Raw genomic sequence first — 18,380 nt, 5'->3', positions numbered from 1 at the left:
TTGTGATAAGAATTTTGATTTATCGTTGTCCTGATAAATTCTAATTAATAATGCTTGAAATTGCCCAAAACTCTTCGTATTGTCAGGTTTGATAATTTTGGTATTTTTTTTCGATGAGCCTTTCAATAAATCTGAAAACTTTAGTAAATGCAGTTTCTGTGAGCAGTTTAGCAATATAAATCACACTTTTTATCATATTCCAAATGTTTTTCAAGGGCAGCTTTTGATTACTGTGTCAGGCAGACACAAAGTACCATGATAAAACCTTAATACCATATCGCTACCCTTCGTTTTTATAAATATTTTGGCTGTAAATGATTGTTGAATACCTTTTTATGACCCTAGCACTACGGTTGCGCGATATGTCCGCATTAACATTGGTATCGACTGATTTTAGTCATTTTTTCAACGTACTGGAGTAAGTAAAACTAAGCCGATATGAACAACTGATGTTTAAAGTTATATTGCTGTTGTTTATTTTTCTGGTCATGTGTTTGTTTAACTGAAGAAGTTAAACAGTGGTTCAGTGGTTGTATTTTCCACGTTGATAAAAGAGGACTAAAATGTATATAAGATCGGTTTTAACGGCGGTTTTAGTATCGGACATCAATATAGACCCGAATTATTGGGCCATAGTTTCAAAATAGTCAACCGACAAAACAACCATGACGTGTTGTTTTGTAGTTTGCAAACCATCTAAATGGAGTTTTTAGAGCTGTTTTTTTTTAAAAAAGTGCTGATTCCAGCAGGGCAGAAAGAAAACAGAAACAAATAAAAGTCTAGGAAACTGTATCCTGGAAAATCTTATCCAGTCTGTGGTTACTAATTTTTTTCTTGCTGTGATAAGAAACGTTTACTGGTAAGTAAAACATTAATTCTGCCGTTTTCTCCTCCCGACTTCTTCAGGGCGCCAATGCCTCTGCCTTGGAAAAGGAGATCGGACCGGAACAGTTTCCTGTTAATGAACACTACTTTGGATTGGTCAACGTAAGTATATCTGAATACAGTGCACTGCTACCTGCCTTTTTTCATAATTCGGACTTTAAATTAAAGCAAACCTGGACGGTTGTACTTCATTTGTGTTAAATGGATGCTAATAAAACATAAGCACTCTAAAGAATCGCATCCGCCTCTTTGTTCTTTTGCCTCTCATCTAGTTCGGCAACACCTGCTACTGCAACTCGGTGCTGCAGGCTCTGTATTTCTGCCGACCGTTCAGGGAGAAGGTGCTGGCGTACAAGGTGAGTGTCGAAAACAGAACTCGCACACCGGTGGCCACCTGGATTTGATTCAGACGCTTACCTCTCAAAGCTGTCATCAGGCGGCCAAAAATCACTGATATCAGGAGGCTTTATGGCGAGTTTCTGGAAACGGGGCGCAAAATAGCGGTCAAAATAACAACAGCAGATACAGAAACTGTGCAGCTGATAAGCAGAAAGATGTATTTGGACGAGACGCATTTGTTCCTATTTCAGCTATTTGAGGAATGAAGCACTTTCCCAGTCAAAATAACACCGTTCTTGTTAGATTTTTTTTAATAGTGGCATTATTTTGTAAAACTGACTTTTTTGAGCTTTTGTCATGTTATAATGTTATTCCCTCATCAAAAATACACCTGGAGCAGGGGTCTCAAACTCAATTTCCCCGGGGGCCGCTGGAGGTAGAGTCTGGGTGAGGCTGGGCCGCATCGGGTTTTCCACAAGAAAAGCTCTTACAAAAACATTCCAATGTTATCAAATGTCTTTATTTTTATTTTTTAAACACAAAATAAGATGAAAAAATAAATAAATTAACAATTCATAAGAAAAAAAAATTAATCAGTAATAAATAAATAAAATATAATAATAACACAGCAGCTATAGAAGACTAGATAAATGTAATTATTATAATTCAGATTCAAATGGCTGTATTAACAGTTCTTTAACCTTTAACTTTCTGAACATGAATGGAACATTGAACATAAACTGTTATAAATATAACAGTTTATAAACTGTTTCTTCTGCCTACTTCTTACTGCTAGAGGTCTGGCAGCGCTTCCTCTCGCATAGACAAGCCGCATTTGGCTTAAGGGAGGAGGCAGTTGAGACCCTAAGTAGAGCTTGAAGATGCTCGTCAGTAAGTCTGGACCTGTACTTGGACTTATTGAAGTTCAAGGTAGAGAAGAGCTTTTCGCACAAGTATGTGCTCCCAAAAAGACACATGGTCCGCTTGAACATTCGGGAAAGCTCAGGGAAGCTGGGTGGCAATTCTCTCAAAAATTGCCCAAGCTTGTCTGCTTTTCCACTCACCTCCCTGAACTTGGCTTTGAGTTCAGAGAGGCACTGCGGGTCAATGAGCTCCATTTGAAGCACTGTGATTGGTAAGTTAGTTCAGCTCCGCACACAACACTGAAAAGTGCCAATCATATCAAACTCGTGGGCAGTGATGGTATAGTTACTTTGAAAAAGTAACTTTAATCGGACTACTGATTACTCCTTGAAAAAGTAACTTAGTTATATTACTGACTACTTGATTTGGAAAGTAACTAAGTTACATTAAAAGTAACTTTTTAGTTACTTTCAGCAGCTGCTAACAACAACGCTCTGCCTCCTGTGAAAATCACATTGAGCTTTGCCAATACTTTTTTGTAAGCTATTTTATAATGGTAACATCAACAATGTGTCTCCACTGATAAGGTTGAACTGAAGAGGAGATTGTAGAAAAATAAAAAACGTGAGTAGTTTGTGTGGTCCACTGTTGTCTGGAAAACTCTAAGAAGGATTTTAAAGCCCTCCCCCCCCACTCCCCCCCAGCCTCCAGGTTCTGCGTTACGGCCCTGCATTTGGTGTCACTGCGCACAGATCTCCTCCTGCAGCTCACAGCTCAGATGGCTGCACAGATTTGCGACACTTATCTTAGTATTAATAATTAGAATTAAGTTGCCATTATAACTATTGCCAACTACGGACACGTTCATTCGTGGCTGTTTTCACGTTTATTGTACTGTTCATATTAGTCTCGATGTTTGTAGTTTTCTGGAGCGCAACGCGAAGCTCGACGTCATTCAGAGGTAATACATTAACTTGCCGTTAACAAAGACACAGCGGGACGGATCATCTGAGAAATGATGAACAGGAGAGACTGACTAAAACTACCTTAATGACGAACAAATTCTGGGATTTATTATGAGTCTCTGCTTATTTCCAAGCCCAAATGAGCAACTTCACGTTCAAAAACGAGCCCAAAAAGGCGCAACCCGCCACTCATTAAATCGGCAAGCGACTTTAAAAAATGAAGCCCAAAGCCGCTTATAATAATCGGACTTGGCGGCAGAATCTCAAAATAGTTCCAGTTTTTCCACCAACAAAATGCGCATCTCCCTCCATTGTTTACATTTCCGTCGCATAGAGACGTCGGTCACTCGACAAGACGAGTAGAGGAAATACGATTAAATTACAAAAGAAGATGGTAACGCAAAAATGATTTTAATAAGTAACTGTAGTCTGACTACTGGATTTGAAATAGCAACACGTTATATTACTCGTTACTGAAAAAAGTGGTCCGACGTCAGTAACGCATTACAAATTAACGCGTTACTGACATCACTGCTCGCGGGCCACACTAACATTAAACTTTCATATTAAGGTGGGGGCCACAAACTATCGTCCCGCGGGCCGCAGTTGGCCCGCGGGCCGCGAGTCTGAGACCCCTGACCTGGAGTGTTGCCTTGATTCTTTCATGCATGTTTGAGAAAACCTTTTATCTCCATGGCGACCTTTCAGTTGTGCAATAGGGCCTGGATGGACCTAGCCCCTCCTCAGCTCCTTCAGACTAGCCAGCAGCAAATAGCAAACAGCTGGTGGAACCTAGCATCTGCTAAGCTCATTATACCATCTACTTCTCAGTGCAACGCTGGTAAAAATGTTCTTAAAGGATTAATAGAGGAGCGATTTGTCGACTTCCTGAAGGTGGAGTTTCAGAAAGAGTGGGAATTTCTAAAAGAGACAGAGGCCCAATTTCAAGGCATTAAATTACAAACCCAAATTCCTGGAATTTGAGTTCATCTGAAGGTAATATAGTTACTTTATCACACTAAAACATGAAACATACATAATACTGTCCCTTTAAACTATAAATGTGAAATGCCTTCCAGATACAATTTATTTCTCTGATGCTAGTATGAAAACGTTTGCTTACTGACAGGAAATGAAAGAAAGTAGAAATGAAACGATTTCTACCTTTCATTATGTGTTATGTGTTGGGTTTAATACTGACCAAGACTTTCAAAGGTACAAATTACCCCAAAAACAAATGATTGCAGACCTATAACCCACGTTAAAGCACGTATCAGTTTCTTGTTAAAGACATGATTGGAGGTTATGGAAGCCTTTGTGATTCGTGCCGTTGATCTCAGGTGCAGCCTCGGAGGAAGGAGTCCCTCCTCACCTGCCTGGCCGACCTTTTCAACAGCATCGCCACCCAGAAGAAAAAAGTCGGAGTCATCCCTCCCAAGAAATTCATCTCTCGGCTAAGGAAGGAAAACGGTAGGCGTCGACGGCCGGTGAGGAGGGAGGCTTGTGTCAAGATGCAGAATAATCTCGTAGAATATTCATGGAACGGCTTTGGAAGAATGTGCAGCTGCCGCTGATGTCAGAGCGCGAGGCATCCTGTAATCTCACTGGGAAGCATTTAGCACCAAGTCCTTAGAACAAAGACATTGAGTCATTGAAACAAACTTCCTTTCATGGTGGAGCAGCGCAGCTGAGAGTACTGATGCAGGCAGCGGCCTTGGAAAAGGGGAAGGAGATGGGGACGATGGCTATCAGCTGAGAAGTTAATCACACAGCTGAGGAAGTCATATTGTTGGTGAAATTATGGAGCAGGAAGCAAATCAAAAGAATGGCACACAGACGCCACTTGTCTCTGAAACTTTACTTTGGTTTAAAAGTTTCTTTTTCCCTGCAAAACTAGACGTACATCTTGAACTTGTCCAACACTTTGTCCACATTACAAACACGGACTTTAATGGAGATAATTGGGATTTTATGTGAAGTGAAAGAAAAAAAAAATACATGGGGATTTTCTGTGACAAGACCGCCACAAAGTAGTGCATAATTGTAGGGTGGAAAACAACAGGAATTATACGGGTGTTGAAAAATGTTTACAAATAAAAATCAGAGGAGTTTGGCACGCATTTGTATTCTGGTCCAGCAGATCCAGATTTCACAGGAATTACATCTGCATGTTGTTTTGGTTTGTGTCAACCAACGTTGTATACCTAGAGACTGAAGTAGTTCAAAGCTCAGTGAGCGACTGGTTCAGTGGGAAGTGAAGCATCCCAAACTACCAAATGATCAATTCTAACACAAGAATGTCTTTTATCCAAACCAATGCGTCTGAAATAATGGGCGTAAGAAGCAGGAGGGACTTAATTCTTGTTTTTAGTCATTCTTGACTGATAATGAAGCCTCCGGTCAATAGGGGGCAGTAGTGTTCAAATGTATCGACAGGCTGCGTGTTCACGCCAGTAGCAGCAGCAGTCTACACAGACAGACCGGTAGACACACGGAGTGACTAAAGTCGGAGCAGAAAACAGGCCCAAGGAGAAGTTTGTGACAGTGAATAGAATAATGGCGGCAGAGGTTAGTAAAGCAAATATGACGGTGTATTGTGACCAAGCTAGTAGTTATAGTATTAGAAGAATAAAGATAAAGTCGTAAAATTATGAGGAAAAATTAGCTCTAATGGAAAAAGGGTTCAATAGCGTTATCGACACCTCATAAAGTCTGTGGTTCGTTCTTTGAAATGGACACTCGTTTAAACAATCGATTCAGTCCTGCGCCTGATAAGAATTTGATCCCGATATGTTAAAAGCTTATTTCCTTGTACAATCGATACCAGCTATAATTTCACAAGAAGAAGATTTTTTTTGTGTCTCTCTGCTGGCCTTTATTTGAAAGTGAAACGACAGGAAAGTAGTTTGTGAGAGAGGGGCAAAGGTCAACAGGATGAGACTCGAACCTGTCATGGCGGCGTGGAGGACTGAAGCCTACGTACATGTCCCGCGTGCCGCCGCCGCGTCCGGCATTCCTCATTTTAACGTAGTTTGGTGTAGCTACAGTTCTCATAAAATTACGAGTTAAAACCTTAGTCTGGCTCTTATACTCCGTCGTAAGCTAGTAACTGTAGCTCGCATAAAAAGGCAAGGAAAAATAGACGAAGCTTATTTGGTATGAATGCAAACTGTTCTGCACTTTTCATGTCTTCTGACAAGTTGAAATATTACCAATATTGATGTAAATGTTGCACCAAAAGTGTTTGAAAAGCTACATACCTTTTGAAAAAGAACAAACTGAAGAAGCTGATAAGTGCTTACATGCTTACAGTTTTAAAAGGTTTTACATCCCAGTGACTGAGTCGCTCTTTTTCTCTTGAGAACCACGCAGACTGAGCAGCCTTGATTAAATGTTACTTATTGAGTTAAAAAACTGAATTGTTCCCAGACTTGCAACATTTAAGTTGTACAACTTAAGTTGCATGATGGAAAGCATTTGAGAAACACTGATCCAAACCATTCCACCACAGAACAGCTCCGGCTGTTTAAGATCAGTGTCTTGCTGGAAGGTGAACATGGATTTCCCTGTATTTAGCTCCATCTGTTCCCATGTCAACTATAACCAGGCTTCCCGTCGACCGGCCCGGTCGATCACATAAATCTGTGGTTGTAACGCGATCAAATATTTATCTTTCTCCTTGACGTGTCCGCATCTCCCCTCCCCAGAGTTGTTTGACAACTACATGCAGCAGGACGCCCACGAATTCCTCAACTACCTCCTCAACACTATCGCAGACCTCCTCCAGGAGGAGAAGAGCCAGGAGCGACAGCAGAACGGAAAACTGGTGCAGAACGGGAGCGGAGGAGGCGGATGTGGTGACGGAGGGGGAGGTGGAGGGGAAGGCGACGGTGGGAAGGAGACGCAGCAGACGTGGGTCCACGAGATCTTCCAGGGAACGCTGACCAACGAGACGCGCTGCCTCAACTGCGAAGCTGTGAGCTGGGTTTTCACGTCCGCCGCTTCCGTTAGCCAGTCCCTGCAGGAAGTCGCGACTGTTGACAGAAGTTCCCTCCTCGTTTGTAGGCGTTTGTTCGTTTCTCCTCGTTTGTAGGGGTGTCGTAAGAAATTCTGCTGGACAATAAATCGTCCCAGAGCTTATGGCGATAAACGATAATATTGTTGTTTTGAGACCGTTTTTGGTAATGTGATAGAAATGGCATAATAATCCATGAGCACATTCTCTTTAATGCTGGAACTGGAAGACATTTTAAACACCTAAAATAAATAAACAAAACTGGTTGAAAAAGAAAAATGTCTAGTTGAAACCAGCGCACCAGATTGGAGAAAAACGACAAATCACACAAATATAAATTATCAAACTCGTTTTAATTTATCAAGCGGTTAACATTGCGACTAATCATTTGCAGATTTAGCCGCGGACTTGCGATTTTCACAATTCATTGCAACTTTTCCTCAAATCTGTTGTTCCTTCTCTCCTGACCAATCACTGCAACTCGACTGAATTACGAACAATCCCGTTCGCCTGCTTCCAATTTAACGTCGTGTTCACGCTGAAAGTATATGTGATGCTAGACGATACCATTTGCTTGCAAGGTACAATGTAGAAACGTCATTAAAAAAAAAAAAACTGTCTTTAAACGCACCATGAGCGTTCACATCCTGCTGAGCTGAGCTGCTGGTCTCTGTCATATCCAGAAATTAGCCAGAGCCAAAAGGCAAACAGATCTACAGTTTTCTTCCAACTTGAGTTGAGTGCCTGTGCTGCATGCAGACGATGTTAGCTAAACGTTGACTGGTTAATCCATACCGTCGTATAATATTAAGCTTGTTAACAAGAATGCTGACGCTGTAGCATGTTTTACATTGCTTTCTAGCTAGTTAAAACAAGGAATTGACCAAATTCTTTTTAAGTTCAGTAAAGAAATTGTTGTGCCCACTGTTGCATTCCAAATATTTCAAAGAAATCTTTATTGCTACAACAGAAAGACGGAGGGGAGAAAAGGGGAAGGTTATGTGCAGCAACTTGAGCGTTTTTGTAAGACCATGTTAAGGCAAAAGCAGAGCAAAAAATGTGCAACTCTTTTGAAAGAATCGTGCCACAAAATCAGCAATTTTAGGCTGCAGCAATCACAAAAAAAAAACAACAAAAAAAACACACACACACACACCTTGCAACGGCCTGCAGGGACTGATCAGCTCCACCTTGATTGGTCAGCAATTCACCTGTTGTTGGTCGCTGCAGGTGAGCAGTAAGGACGAGGACTTCCTGGATCTGTCGGTGGACGTGGAGCAGAACACTTCGATCACACACTGTCTCAGGTTGTCCTGCTTTTTCTTTTCTTTTTTTTTTATTTATTTCATCAGGCCCAACAAAAAAATGTTAGATCGTAGTGAAGATTTATAGAGGAGTTCTCCTTTTTGTGCTCAACAGGGGCTTCAGCAACACAGAGACGTTATGCAGCGAGTACAAATACTACTGTGAGCAATGTCGCAGCAAACAGGAAGCCCAGAAACGGTAGGTGACGTCGCCTTTTCTATTCAGGTCTTTTTCACATTCGTACAGCAGAAAACCCAAATAAATCTAGTGGCCTTCTTTTCTGATTTGGTGAAGTACAGCTAAACGCACGATGATCATCTTCTATCATCCCTGTGGCTTTAATGTAATAATGCCAAACATGCGTAACGTCTTTTTTATCACACAAAAGACGCTGAAAAAAAAAAAAAGTAATTTGAGCTCCCTCTTAGTTTTTGCAGGGTGTTTTTACTAACGGTAAACAAGCTCTGCTGGGTTTTGTTGCATTAGAGATCAACCCTGAAACCACATCTGACGTCACCATGGCAGCCTGTCAGGGCCTTCCTGTTGCATTCTGAGAATCGGTTTCGTGGGCGTATCTCTGGCCAGACGCCTGTTGGACGTCGCTTTACCCCCCAGACTTCCCTTTGCATTAACAGCGCTTCTGCGTCTTTAGCTTTCTGCGGTTGGAAACCGTTAAGCGCGTCTTCTCAAGTGTTGCCACTGCATGTATTTTAGTACCGGAGAGCCAGCTAAGTGCACCATTAAAAATATAAAGGGCCATCAGCAGAGGCTGAACCTTGTATTAACGTGGAGGAGAAAGAACAGCAGAGCTGCTGCTGAATGAGGAGGAAGGAGAAACAGTGAAAACATGCTGCGATATTCTGGCTTTTCTGGAAATGTCTTGATATTTTTAAATATTCTCTGAAAGTTTTGGCCTTGAAATGATTACTCTCAGCTTTTTTAAGCTTTTTTTTTTTTTTTTTTCAAGCTTTGTTTATTTTTAATCAAAGCTTTCTGATCACCATCTGTGAACATGTGCCTTGTAAAAGTGTCAAAGTATCAGTTGTCAAGTTACAAACACAAACCTGAGGCCATTTTATAGGGAGTTTTTGTGACAGTCTGACAAGGAGTATCAGGTAAAGAGTAACATGGTTTTTCCTATTCTTCTTGGTAAAAGGAGAATGCTTATGTGTAGTCACAGATTCCTGTTTGGGGTTAACTATTGACTTTTATTGACCATTTTAACAAATGAACATGCTTTGATCTGATCCATTTCATGTCTCTGCATGTTTTGATCGTTGTCCTACTGAACGGACCACTTCTTTCCTGGTGTCATTTGTTTAATAAAACCTCATATCTGTTTTTTCCCCCCCGTTTCACAATGGTGTTCAAACTTTTTGTTGGTTTATCATGTTTATTTCCAGTGAAATGGGGTTTTAGCAGGTCAAAATCTAAAACTTGCGCGTCACTGTAACACTTTTTTTTTAATGAATCGACTCACAAACAAAGCAAATGTTTGCTGCTGCGTTGTTCTGCCAGGATGAGGGTAAAAAAGCTGCCCATGATCCTCGCCCTCCACCTCAAGCGCTTTAAGTACATGGACCAGCTGCACCGCTACACCAAGCTGTCCTATCGCGTCGTCTTCCCGCTGGAGCTCCGCCTTTTCAACACGTCAGGCGACGCCACCAACCCCGACCGCATGTACGACCTGGTCGCTGTTGTCGTGCACTGCGGCAGGTAGGTCCTAAATTAATTTTATTTGTTTTAGACTTTTATTTTTCCTTTTGTAGTTCTGGTTTGATAGAGTTTGATGATTGCAGATATGCAGATCTGTTTATTAAAGGTAAACGGAGGATTAGAAGGCAGGTTATTATGTAAAATCAACCCTTTTTTAAGCTTTATATCGTGTTATAATGTTGTTTTCTCATCAGAAATATACCTGGTGTTGCGTTGACTCATTCGTTCATGAAGATATTAACTATGTGATTATGAAAACTGCGTATTTCCAAATTTTTAAAGTTAAGTGAAGGTTGCTCATCTTAAAGCAGCATTTTAAAAATTCAGGAATCAGCTTAGAATAATTACTTCATGAAGTATTGTGGTTTTTAACAGGACTCTTGTCTGTAGCGGCCCAAACTGCAAACATAAGAGAAATCCATTGTTTGTGTTGCCACAAATAAAGTTTTCACAGTAAAACAAATGTCTTTTATTAATTATATTTAATTATTTATTGGTTAATGTAGAATTGTCCGGTTGAGATTGAACTGGATGATCAAATGCTGTAGAAATTGATTTATTTTCCTAAATGGTGAAAGTTTACGGTCGAATGCTGTCAATCACATGCCAACTTCAATGTCATTTTTACTGATCCAAATTACGGTGAAGCTGCGTTTTCTGGGTTTTCATAAGTAAATTCCTAGTCTTCGATGTTATAGCTAATCTATAGAGTCGAAGCAACGCAAAACCATCGAGCTTAGATCTGACTGGATATGAAAACTGTAAATAGAAGGAAAACATTTTAGACTTTAAAGAAATTAACTTATCTGGTCTCTTCCTACGTTACAGCTTGTTCCCAGTCAGTGTGGCACAAAATGCTACCTGATGCCTATTTTGCAAAAGATACTTTTTTATAAGAACGGTGTGACAAGTTCTTCTTGCCAGTTCCTGTAAACACTTTTAACTTCTAATACCCATATTCATTCTGTTCATATTTCTCTATAAGAACTGTAACATAGGAACAATGTCTTCCTACTTTTACTGCAGTGATTTATTTGTAGTAGAACTAGAGGCAAGAGGAGTTAGAAAATTTACTTTCCAAATATTTTAACAGACACCGACTGGTTGTGAAGTTTATATTTTAAATCCCAGTTGTTCGGCCCCAAAGGGGGTAAAAGTTGCCAAGTTGCTGTCATCCACATTCAAATGTTTACTTGAATTTAATGTTTTGTAAGAAAGATATAATAGTGACTCATGGTTTAATTTAGACCCGCAGGTTAGCCTGCTGCAGCTTGTAACGACGTGCTAACCACGATTAGCACGGATTTCACGCCAGTCTCCGCTTTTTCTTCAGCTAATTTTCGAGAGTCCTAAACTGGATTTGCTCTTTCGCCTGGAATCGGAAGCACACGTTGAATCTGTCTGACATGTATCATCTGTTGGTGTCTGTCCTTCCTGTCTGCGCTGCAGCGGTCCCAATCGCGGACACTACATCACCATCGTCAAGAGCCACGGCTTCTGGCTGCTGTTTGACGACGACATCGTCGAGGTGAGAGAGGGCGCGTCTAGTTCAGTGGTAAAATGTTGACATGCGTTGCGTTACGTGAAAGGACACATTTGGAGCATTAATAATTGTGGCGTTTTGCTTGTTTTTCTGCCGTTAGTCAAAGATTTGCAGGGTTTGCTTGTTTGAAACACTTCAGACTTTCTCATGCAGCCAGGACTGAGATGACTTCGTAAAATGTTGGCTGCAGCTTCACAAGTCGCTCTCAGAAAAGAGGGATTTATTTTATTTTATTATTTTTTATTTTTTTTACAAAAGACACCATTTAAAACAGGAGAAAACTCAATAAGTAGTATATACAGGTTAAAAATAATTAAGAGCAAAAACTGACGCTCTGAGGAAACCAAACAGAATTGAAGCCTAGGCATTCCTCTGTAATATATAACATTAATATTAACATAAGATTGTTTCATTAAGGGAGAAATAAGCCTAAGAAGCTACAGTCGGGGGGTGAATGGAAACTCCAGTGGGATATAAAATGTATCGGATCGAAACCAAGGGAAGCTGCTAAAATATGAGCTTAACTTTCTGGACACTCCAGTGTTTTGTTGCGCTGTAAATATTGACTGAAATAATAAATGTTAATGTTTAATTTTGAGCAATGATTAGGAATAAAAGGGTAGGTGGATTTTTATTTTATTTTATTTTTCTACAAACAGTAAGAACCAGGAGGGAAAAAAAGAAAGCAGATCTTATTTAGTTCTTGGATTTCTTTTCCGTTTTCCTTGCTTTCAGTCTCTTTTTCTCAGTCGACTTTCAGCTCTGGGCTCTTTCCAATGAAAACATCAGTCGTTGGCAGCGGAGGAGCTTTGCTGGTCGGGTCGACCCGGATTTTTCTCTTTCGAAAATTGAACTTCCATCAGACTTATTTTTAAATAGAAGCAGAAGCCAAGGCTGCCTGGTTGTATTTTTTTTAAGGATGTTCTTAGTAATTTAATTCAAATTCATTCAGCCATCGTTTCTAGACATTTTCAGGCAGTTTCTTCTATTAAAACCTTTTACATCTTTGTCGCATCTGCGAGTTTTAACTAGTGTATTATGTTTAATAAACCAGCACGTAGTAGTTTATTGAACTAGAAGGCGAATAATACAGCTAAGGGGTTGTTGTTGTTTTTTTTTCAAGCAACTGTTTTACTTCCTATTTGTGAAATAGTTTGTTAGCCATCCATCATTTTCTTTCCCCTTTTAGTTTATCCACTGCTTTGCCCTTGTCTGTCACTCAAAATCCCTTAAAATACTAAATACTAAATGTATAAAATGCCTTTAAAGTTTTTGTATTTGATGGGGGATTAAAACTTTTTTTTTTTTTTTTTTTAGAGCAAATGTTTTGTTTTTATGATGCCAACTTTTCTTGTCTGTCCTAGAACAGAACCAGGACAGAACTTCGGTGGCATAAGGAAGTTTGTTTTGACCGATGCTCAAAAACGAATGTCAGGATTCTTCCGAGATTCCTGCAGAATCTCGAATGCGTCTCGGGTATGAAAAGCTGAGTTTATGACCTTTTCATAAACTCGGTTTGGATCACAGCAGGCCGTTCAGACGTGGGGTTGAGACGCAGTAGAAGCAGAGAAAGTTGAGTAAGTTTTCCTCTGGTGTTCTTACTTTTAAGTAATGAGAGCAGGAATCAAAAAAAAAAAAAAAATGAAATAAAAACCAGTGAATCAGATGGTAACAAAAACAACGACAAATTGCCACCAAAGAGGAACAAGTTTGAAGTGCAGCAGTTTCCACAAGAGTGGCTTTAAGACCAACTTTGTTTCTTGTTCTGATGTAAATGAGTTACAGCGAATGTAAAAAAACAAACAAAAAAAAACCATTTTGAGGCCCGGCTTCGGTTCAGTGCTCAGTTTAGTTTGGCTGAATTAACTAGAGGAAGCATTTTGCTGCGTCGTTCGTCCGTTTTTATTTAAACCCTGGGAGGCGTCAGCGTTCAGTTCGAGTGCAGAGAGAAGATCTCTTTGAGGGCCTGGCGTTGGGAAACGGTAGCCGGGTTTTCCCGCTGAACTCGCAGAACATAAATACTAACTTATCATTTAAATGCTTTGAAGCATTTTTTTCTTTTTTTTTTGCCTCTCTTTATTCAATTCTGACAGGAACTGGGGAGTCTAAACTGAGCCTGAAAGCCTGAGCTGATGCCGTTTGGGGCGTTTGCACCTGCAACTGAAACTTCTTCTGCATTTCTCTCACCACCAGCCCAGAAGCTTTTAGAGTAAAACATTAACAGAGCAACAACATGGACGTCAAGAGGGTTCGCGAAGATTTTAGCTTTAGGTTGAGAAGAAATCGTCAAACGTTTGGGACAAATATGCAATAACATTTCTTAAATTTAAAACACAATGCTCACGGGTCTTCAATTTAATCTCATATATTCAGGGAGATTTTACCGTCAGAAGTTTGAGTCGCGCACAAACGTCTTCATTTCAGTTCCCGCTAACGAGCTGCTAATGCACCGGTAGCCGAGCTAGCTAGGATTTTTTTGCGTGTCTATCATGAGTAAGTACAAGTTTATTGCTGGACGACGTTTCTCTTCGTCCACCAAGAAGCACAAACGGACCATCAAGACATGTCACAGTTTTTCTCCCCTATCGTGGCTAAAAAAACAAAAAAAGCTTCCCAGGAAACATTTAGCACTGATCTGAAAGCAGCGATCGTTGTGACACAAACTCTGAAATCTGAGGTTTAGACATGGTGGTCGAGCACCAGTCCTTACCTGTTGATCAGGTAGGTCAGGTATTTTCCCCTGCATGTTGTCATGGAGGAGAAATACAGCTGAGGAAAGAACAGGAACAGAGAGCAGCAGACGCAGCTATGATGACAAATTGAGAAAACAAACCCTCCCACAGTCAGACGACGAGGAAGTGTTCCCATACGGTTGTATACTTAGACTTATTTTATTGTCATTGCACAAAGACACGCAAGTGAAATTGTGGGTGAAATGTCAACGCTTAACCACTGGAGCACACACAAGAACACAAACCTGCCTATAATTACTTATTATACAAATAATAATAATATTGCTACATATATATAACTTATCGTTTTCACTAAGTGGCAGCTTATTTGGATTTAAAGTGACTGAGATCCTAAAATGCTCGTTCTGAATGGAGCTCAAAGTGTGATCTCATTATCTAAAGATAATTTTGTGTAAAAGAAAATGTGAACTGAACATGTTTTGTTTTGCTCAACTTCTTGAATTTCTTTCATAGTGGTCTTAACTTTAAGTTTGGACAGTATTTTCACTTATTGTTGTTCTGAAGCTTTCCCCACGCTGCAGGAAAAGTAGAATAAGTTTTGAGCCAGCAATGCTAAAGGTATTTTGTCACAGAGGTCTGGAGAACAACCCGAGAGTCCCGAATGCGTCTCGGTTCAGACCTTTGCGCTCTTCCCTTTCAGAAAATCGACGCGCAGGCGATCGAGGAGTTCTACGGCCTGACGTCCGACATCTCCAAGAACTCCGAGTCCGGATACATCCTGTTCTACCAGTCCAGAGACTGACGCAGCCAGCGGTGAATTCCCCCAGCAGGCCGTCTGGGCGTGGCAGACGAGCCGCCGGCTCCCTCCTGGACGCTCACACAAGCATCCGGGCTTTATTCCCCCTGCGGCGGGGAGCAGCCTTGACCCCGGAGCGCCGCCTGGGGAAACGGGTTTGAGGCGCGTGCCGGTTGGATGCCTGGCTCCGGGATTCCAAATCCTCCGAGACCACACTGCAACAAGCACCTTAATATACCAAGAACTCCCCCCCCCACCCACTGTCTAACACTCGCTTTGCACTATTGCACCAGGAACGGAGACCAGTGGCTGAACCAATCATGTGTGTTTTTTAGCGGCTTCGGAGGAGGCAGCAGCTTGATTCTGAGTATTAATACCTTGCTGCGTTAGCTTCCCTCCCCAGCAGCGGTGGAACTGCCAGATCACGTGTTCACCGGTCAGGAAGTGAAGCGACCATGATCCGACGGCACCGATAGACGTCCGGCCAATCACCTCAGACCTCTCTGACGTCATGTAGGGTTGGAGGCCGAGCGCTGCGTGAAAACACGGCGTCTCTACGATCTGTGGCTCATATGTGGTATCTTAGCGCAGGGGAGTCACTGGAGGGGTGGGAACACGTCTCAAACTGACGAGCACAACTCCGTATTTATGATAAAAGAGCAAAAAAATAATTTTATTTTAAATATTCAAAGATCAAGTGACATAAACTGACCAAAAATTCAATTTGCAGTTTGTATAACTTCACCTTTTCAGTGTTTTTATCGGTTTAAAATTGTTTTTATTTGCAATGTATTTTTATTTTGTTTCAAGCTGCAGGTTTTTTTTGTTTTTTGTTTTGGTTATGAAGTATCAGGACTAGCAGTGAGTCTTAGTAGCAACTTTTAAACTTTTCACTTTTCCAACTACAGGACAGTTTTTAAAAGCTGTCCTGCTGTTGTGCCATTATGAGCCACGTTTGATGACATGATGGAGAAAAGAAGAGAGAGGAGCGGAGGAAGAGCAAGTCTGGGGAAAAAAAAACGTTCACTTTTAAAAACCTCTGAAATATCCTCTTTAATTTCTCAGCAGACTCGGTTCTAACACTACAGAGATTTTATCAGTGTCTGCCTCGTTCCGTTAGCGATCCAGTCGGGCGTTGTCAGCAGCTGCAGCTCTCAAATTGAGAAGAATGTTTTCACAACACGTTTTTCACTCTGCGATCAGAAACGATTCTCCATTCCCACTCAGGCTGTTATAAAGCAGCAGATCTAAAGATGGCGCTTTTAGAACTGTTCGACTCCTAACGTGTTTAAAAAACAAAAGCCAATTTATCATCTCTGTGGCTTAAACTTCTGCATAAGAGGTGAAAATGCTTTAGGAAACTTCCCCTCCCCCACTTGTTGCTTTGTGCTGCCAGCTGTTCATGTGAGCTGAGTGATGGCTAACTTTTTTTTTCTCTCTCTATCTAAAACAAAAGATGCTGGTCATTCCATTGCGCCTAATTTTCTATAATCAACATATAATCTGTGAGAACTGTTTATGTAACCAACACATTAACTCATGTAACATAATTATGAACCTATCTGATCGTGGCTTGAAACGTTCATTTAGCTAACACGGGATTGGCTCTGTCGGTTCGCTCTAAAAGGGATTAGCAACAAAATACAAAAAATGGAACATAAAGTGAATTTTACAGGAAAATAATGATGTGTATCTTTATGAATTGTATAACAAATTAAATACTAATTGTTTATCCCCAAACTAAGGCACAAAGTTGGCTATTTGACATGTTTTTTGTTCATGGAATGCACTAAAGATCATAGCTTAAGCTAACTTAAGCAATTTAAGCTCAAGTTATCTAAGTTTAAGTTTAGTTTAAGCTTAAATGGCTAGCTTAAGCTATTAAAACTTAAGCTAAGCTACCAAGGAAAATTTGTCAGCTTGCAACATGTGTGTATGTTGGTATAATGGACACCCATAGCATGCTAGCTAAGGAAGCAGCTACTGCTGACTTCAAATGTTACTGGGAAAACATCGGAAAGACCATGAAAGTGCTAAAGAAAACTGTCTTTTTGGCACTCCAAGAAAATCTTGTGGCTAAATCTGAGATTTATTTGTGGATTTTCCATCAGTACGTTTATCTGTTGCGTTCAGTTCTTCTTCTTCATATAACTGTATTTGCAGAAGACTAGCTGCACACCTCTGTCCCCAGAGGTCAGTTCAAGAAATTACATGCCGTTCAAATTTCAGTGCAATCTCAGTTTTTCATTCGTCAATTATTTTTAATTTGTCTGTTACAATGCCAAACTCATTAAATGACAAATTCGGCCCTCTTCTTTTGCATATAAGAATTAGAATCCGAGTGTTTTATAAGTTGTTTGTATGTGGCGAAATAGTTAGAGGGGCGATAAATAGAAAACAGAGCTGCGGTTCTGAAGTTAGCATTTCTCTAGTTTTGGATGTAAACCTGATTACCTTTTCTTTTCAGTTTTCTCTTCAGTTGCCCGGGTGACATGGCAGACATAATGGAGTTTGGATGTGCCTACTTTTGCTATTTAATCATAAGGTTTTAAAATCACTCCTCAAGCACTCGTTTTAAAGGGTAGAGACCTCAAAAAGACAACACTACTTCCTCTCCATGCCTCTGCTGCTCTTTAAAAACTTGAAGAAGGTTCTGGAAAACGTTGTTTGTGTCTTGAAAGTTTGTGGATTTCAGGCAGTGCAGTTGGTCTTAAAATGAAGAATTCGGGCAGAAGCTCTGGACTTTTCCCACACACACCCAGTGAGAGCGAGGTTGTGTTTATGCTTTCTGAAAGCGTCGCCTATGAGCACAAAGACGTGACTGGGAAATTTAAAATAAAAAAATAAATAAATTGCTGATTAAGTTGATTGTGGATCTTTTATGAATTGTCAAACCTAATTTCAAACAAGACTTTTTTTGTTTTATTTAAGCATTATTTTAATTATTATTATTATTATGAATGTCAACTTTTACTTTGAATGTTTTTTATACTTTGTCCTGTCTACCAGCTCTGGAGGGAGGAGGAGTTACTTTTGGAAGTTTGTAACAAGAGATGTTGATGTGTACATAAATATAGACATTATTATAATTGGGTTTTAAATGAATGCTTGCTTAAAATAATTAAAAGGCTGGCTTGACAAGTGAGGACGACGTCGCTCAGTGCAACTTCTGGAAGTTTTCCAAAGGTTCTTCTGTTCTGAAATGTGTTGGAAGGAAAAATCTGCTCTGAATTACATAAAGGATTTTGAGAAAAATAAA

General features: G+C 40.4%; 1 protein-coding gene across 1 annotated transcript in view; it reads left to right on the top strand.

Moving 5' to 3' along the window:
- Nucleotides 1-18,380, top strand: part of usp12b (ubiquitin specific peptidase 12b) — a 23,481-nt gene extending 5,101 nt beyond the window's left edge. Inside the window, exons 2-10 of the mRNA XM_044097205.1 lie at nucleotides 907-987; nucleotides 1,158-1,241; nucleotides 4,394-4,523; nucleotides 6,761-7,029; nucleotides 8,299-8,375; nucleotides 8,488-8,571; nucleotides 9,892-10,089; nucleotides 11,539-11,617; nucleotides 15,026-18,380. Of these exons, the coding sequence (XP_043953140.1) occupies nucleotides 907-987; nucleotides 1,158-1,241; nucleotides 4,394-4,523; nucleotides 6,761-7,029; nucleotides 8,299-8,375; nucleotides 8,488-8,571; nucleotides 9,892-10,089; nucleotides 11,539-11,617; nucleotides 15,026-15,127 (1,104 nt within the window). The 3' untranslated portion in view covers nucleotides 15,128-18,380. The remainder of the gene's footprint in view (nucleotides 1-906; nucleotides 988-1,157; nucleotides 1,242-4,393; nucleotides 4,524-6,760; nucleotides 7,030-8,298; nucleotides 8,376-8,487; nucleotides 8,572-9,891; nucleotides 10,090-11,538; nucleotides 11,618-15,025) is intronic.

The sequence above is a fragment of the Gambusia affinis genome, linkage group LG18 (assembly GCF_019740435.1).
Source record: "Gambusia affinis linkage group LG18, SWU_Gaff_1.0, whole genome shotgun sequence".
NCBI classification, from domain to species: domain Eukaryota; kingdom Metazoa; phylum Chordata; class Actinopteri; order Cyprinodontiformes; family Poeciliidae; genus Gambusia; species Gambusia affinis.
This window is presented reverse-complemented; position numbering and strand designations above follow the sequence as displayed.